At 39.8% G+C, this 2,498-nt stretch overlaps 1 protein-coding gene across 1 annotated transcript in view; it reads right to left on the bottom strand.

The window, feature by feature from the left end:
* DTHD1 (death domain containing 1) overlaps positions 1-2,272 on the bottom strand; it is a 47,755-nt gene extending 45,483 nt beyond the window's left edge. The window contains exon 1 of the mRNA XM_019525848.1: positions 1,993-2,272. Coding sequence (XP_019381393.1) covers positions 1,993-2,272 — 280 coding nt within the window. The remainder of the gene's footprint in view (positions 1-1,992) is intronic.
* Between the last annotated feature and the right edge of the window lie 226 nt (positions 2,273-2,498).

Genomic DNA, 2,498 nt, shown 5'->3' with positions numbered 1-2,498 from the left:
GACCCCTCAGCCAATCTGCAATCCATCTGACTGTGTAGGCATCTATGCCACAGTCGCCTAGTTTTTTAACTAGGATGGGGTGAGAGACGGTGTCAAAGGCCTTGCTGAAGTCCAGAAAGACTACATCCACCACGACACCTGCATCCATGGCCTTAGTGACCTGATTGTAGAAGGCAATCAGGTTGGTCTGACATGATCTCCCCCTAATAAATCCATGCTGTTGGTATTCTGTGTGGCACAGTCCACCTGATACACACATTTGGATGTATCTAGGAGCCTAAACTGATGCATTTGCATGTGGAATTCATAATGTAGATTCTAGATTGGGTCAATGGAGAAATAAAAAAAAAAAAGCAGACATTATCAACTGTACTATGATATACTTGCTATCACAAGGAAGGGGACAGAGCTGGACACAGACTTGCTTCATAGGGTTTCCTCGGCTGGCTAACAATGCTAACAATCAAGTGACAAGCTGACAAAGTTTATGAAGTAATCCTGTGACCCTTTAAATAACCCAGTTACCTAAGACTATAATTAGGATCCAGTGAGAAGTTATTACAAAAGACACTGCTTTGGTTTCTCATTATATTAGGAACTGTCTGAAGGCATCACAGGGTGTGTATAAGTATTACATTTAGATTGATAGAATTAAGTTTAGTCTGGTAGAAATGCCATGTATGCAAGTGTTCACAATGCTTAGTCAGGTTTAAAAATAGATAATTGATAGGGCAGTTTAATGAACACTCATACAGTTTTCCTATCAATAGGAGTTCCCTCGCTGTTCTCCAGTATCCCAGTATGCATTGCTCCTATCCTGCCCACCACATGCAGGGAGATGATTTGGCATTTGGGCCATGCTCCACTGCTCTAGCTGAGGCTTGAGCAAACCCTGCCTCCTGGCTGTCTCAGCAAAGAAAACCCAACTCTTCCCTCCAGCCTTGCTTTGCACTCTGGGCTACAGGGAAACATGGAGAATCTTAGGAAGATGTGTTCCCTGCATATGACCCAGACCCCTTAACTCCCAAGACCCTGGGCCAGATCCTCACACCTCCAAGACCCCATCCCAAAGTACACCAAGAACCACATGCAGACCCAAGCACACAGACAAAAAAACCACCAAGACTCAGACACAGACCCAAAAGACCCAGGACTCTAGCACTTGGACACAGACCCCAAACCCCACACTGAAGATCCAGATACAGTGCCACACAGCCCAGACCATGGCAGAGACCCACTCCGAATGTGCAGGAACTACTGTGTGTTTTAGGTCAGGAGTGCGGGGGGAGAATGGAAAGATGGATGCTCTAATCCAGCTCAGAGTACTCTGGTCCTGGGTGCACATATAAACATGGTGCACAGAAGCAATAAACTCTGGTGTGCTATGTACCAGAGTTTACTGGATCACATTAATTTCACATGTAGATATGCCTTTATTAGACTAGACTCACAGTTAAATAAGATAGCAAAATAATATACTAAAATTGCCCCCAGATTTTCATAGGCAATTAAATAATCTCCTTTGATGCCTGGAAAACTTCCTCTTGCATACATAACCAGGGCCAGATAGTTTGATCTGGCTCAACTATGCGGGATGAAATGCTAGATGAAATCCAGCCCTGAATTTGGCCTTTAAACATTTTCTTTTTAAAGCCACTAAAGAAAAAAAATGTAGGATTAAAAAAAAATTGCATTTGCTTGGGAAATTTCAAATCAGTTTATGGAAATCGTTCTAAACAAGCAATAAATTTTACAGAAAGATCTCTTATTAGAAAATGAGAAAATTACACTGAGAAATAATTATTTAAAAATAAATAACCTAATAATATAATATTACAACAATAATATAATAAACACAAATAAAATATTACGTGGAAAAATATTGACTTCAAATGCAAGTCAAATATGAGTTAATGTGAACATCTAAGGGTAACATTTAACTTGCTATGTCCTTAATACATTCTCTTTACTGTTAAACTCATATTTACTTGCCTTGACTTGAAACTTGTTTGTGTTTGTCATGAAGAATATTCAGTATCTGGCAAGTATCTTTTAAGGTCTCTGTAGTATGTTCCAGCTGTTGGCTAAGAGATCTGCTGAGTTCTTTAGCAAGAGAGAACAGTCTACGCACGTACTCCACTGTATCTTCGTTTTTCTGAAAGTCTTTTTTTAGAAGCGTCTCTTTCAATGTTAGATTTAAATGCCAAATTTCCTCAAGTAGTTGGCTTGATTTGTATGCAGCAGGTATAAGCTTACATTCAGAGGCTTCCATTTTAAATGTAGAACACACTACTGCAATGTTTTATATTCAGGATGCTACCAAAAGATTACCTTCCTGGTTCAAATTGTTTTTCTTCTTTTTGAGCTCTAGGAGGTCAGTAGAAAAGTGTTGTGACTTAATCCAACTGAAAAACCAAGTTCTTGGCTCTGAAACTCTGAGTTGATGTTGACTATTAAAGAGTTACTAGGTGACAAAAAAGGAGTGCCTTCTCGCAACT

This window comes from Gavialis gangeticus, unplaced genomic scaffold (assembly GCF_001723915.1).
Source record: "Gavialis gangeticus isolate Ggan-Ray unplaced genomic scaffold, GavGan_comp1, whole genome shotgun sequence".
Classification (NCBI taxonomy): Eukaryota; Metazoa; Chordata; order Crocodylia; family Gavialidae; genus Gavialis; species Gavialis gangeticus.
Note: the sequence above shows the minus strand (reverse complement) of the source record. Positions and strands in the feature narration are given on the sequence as shown.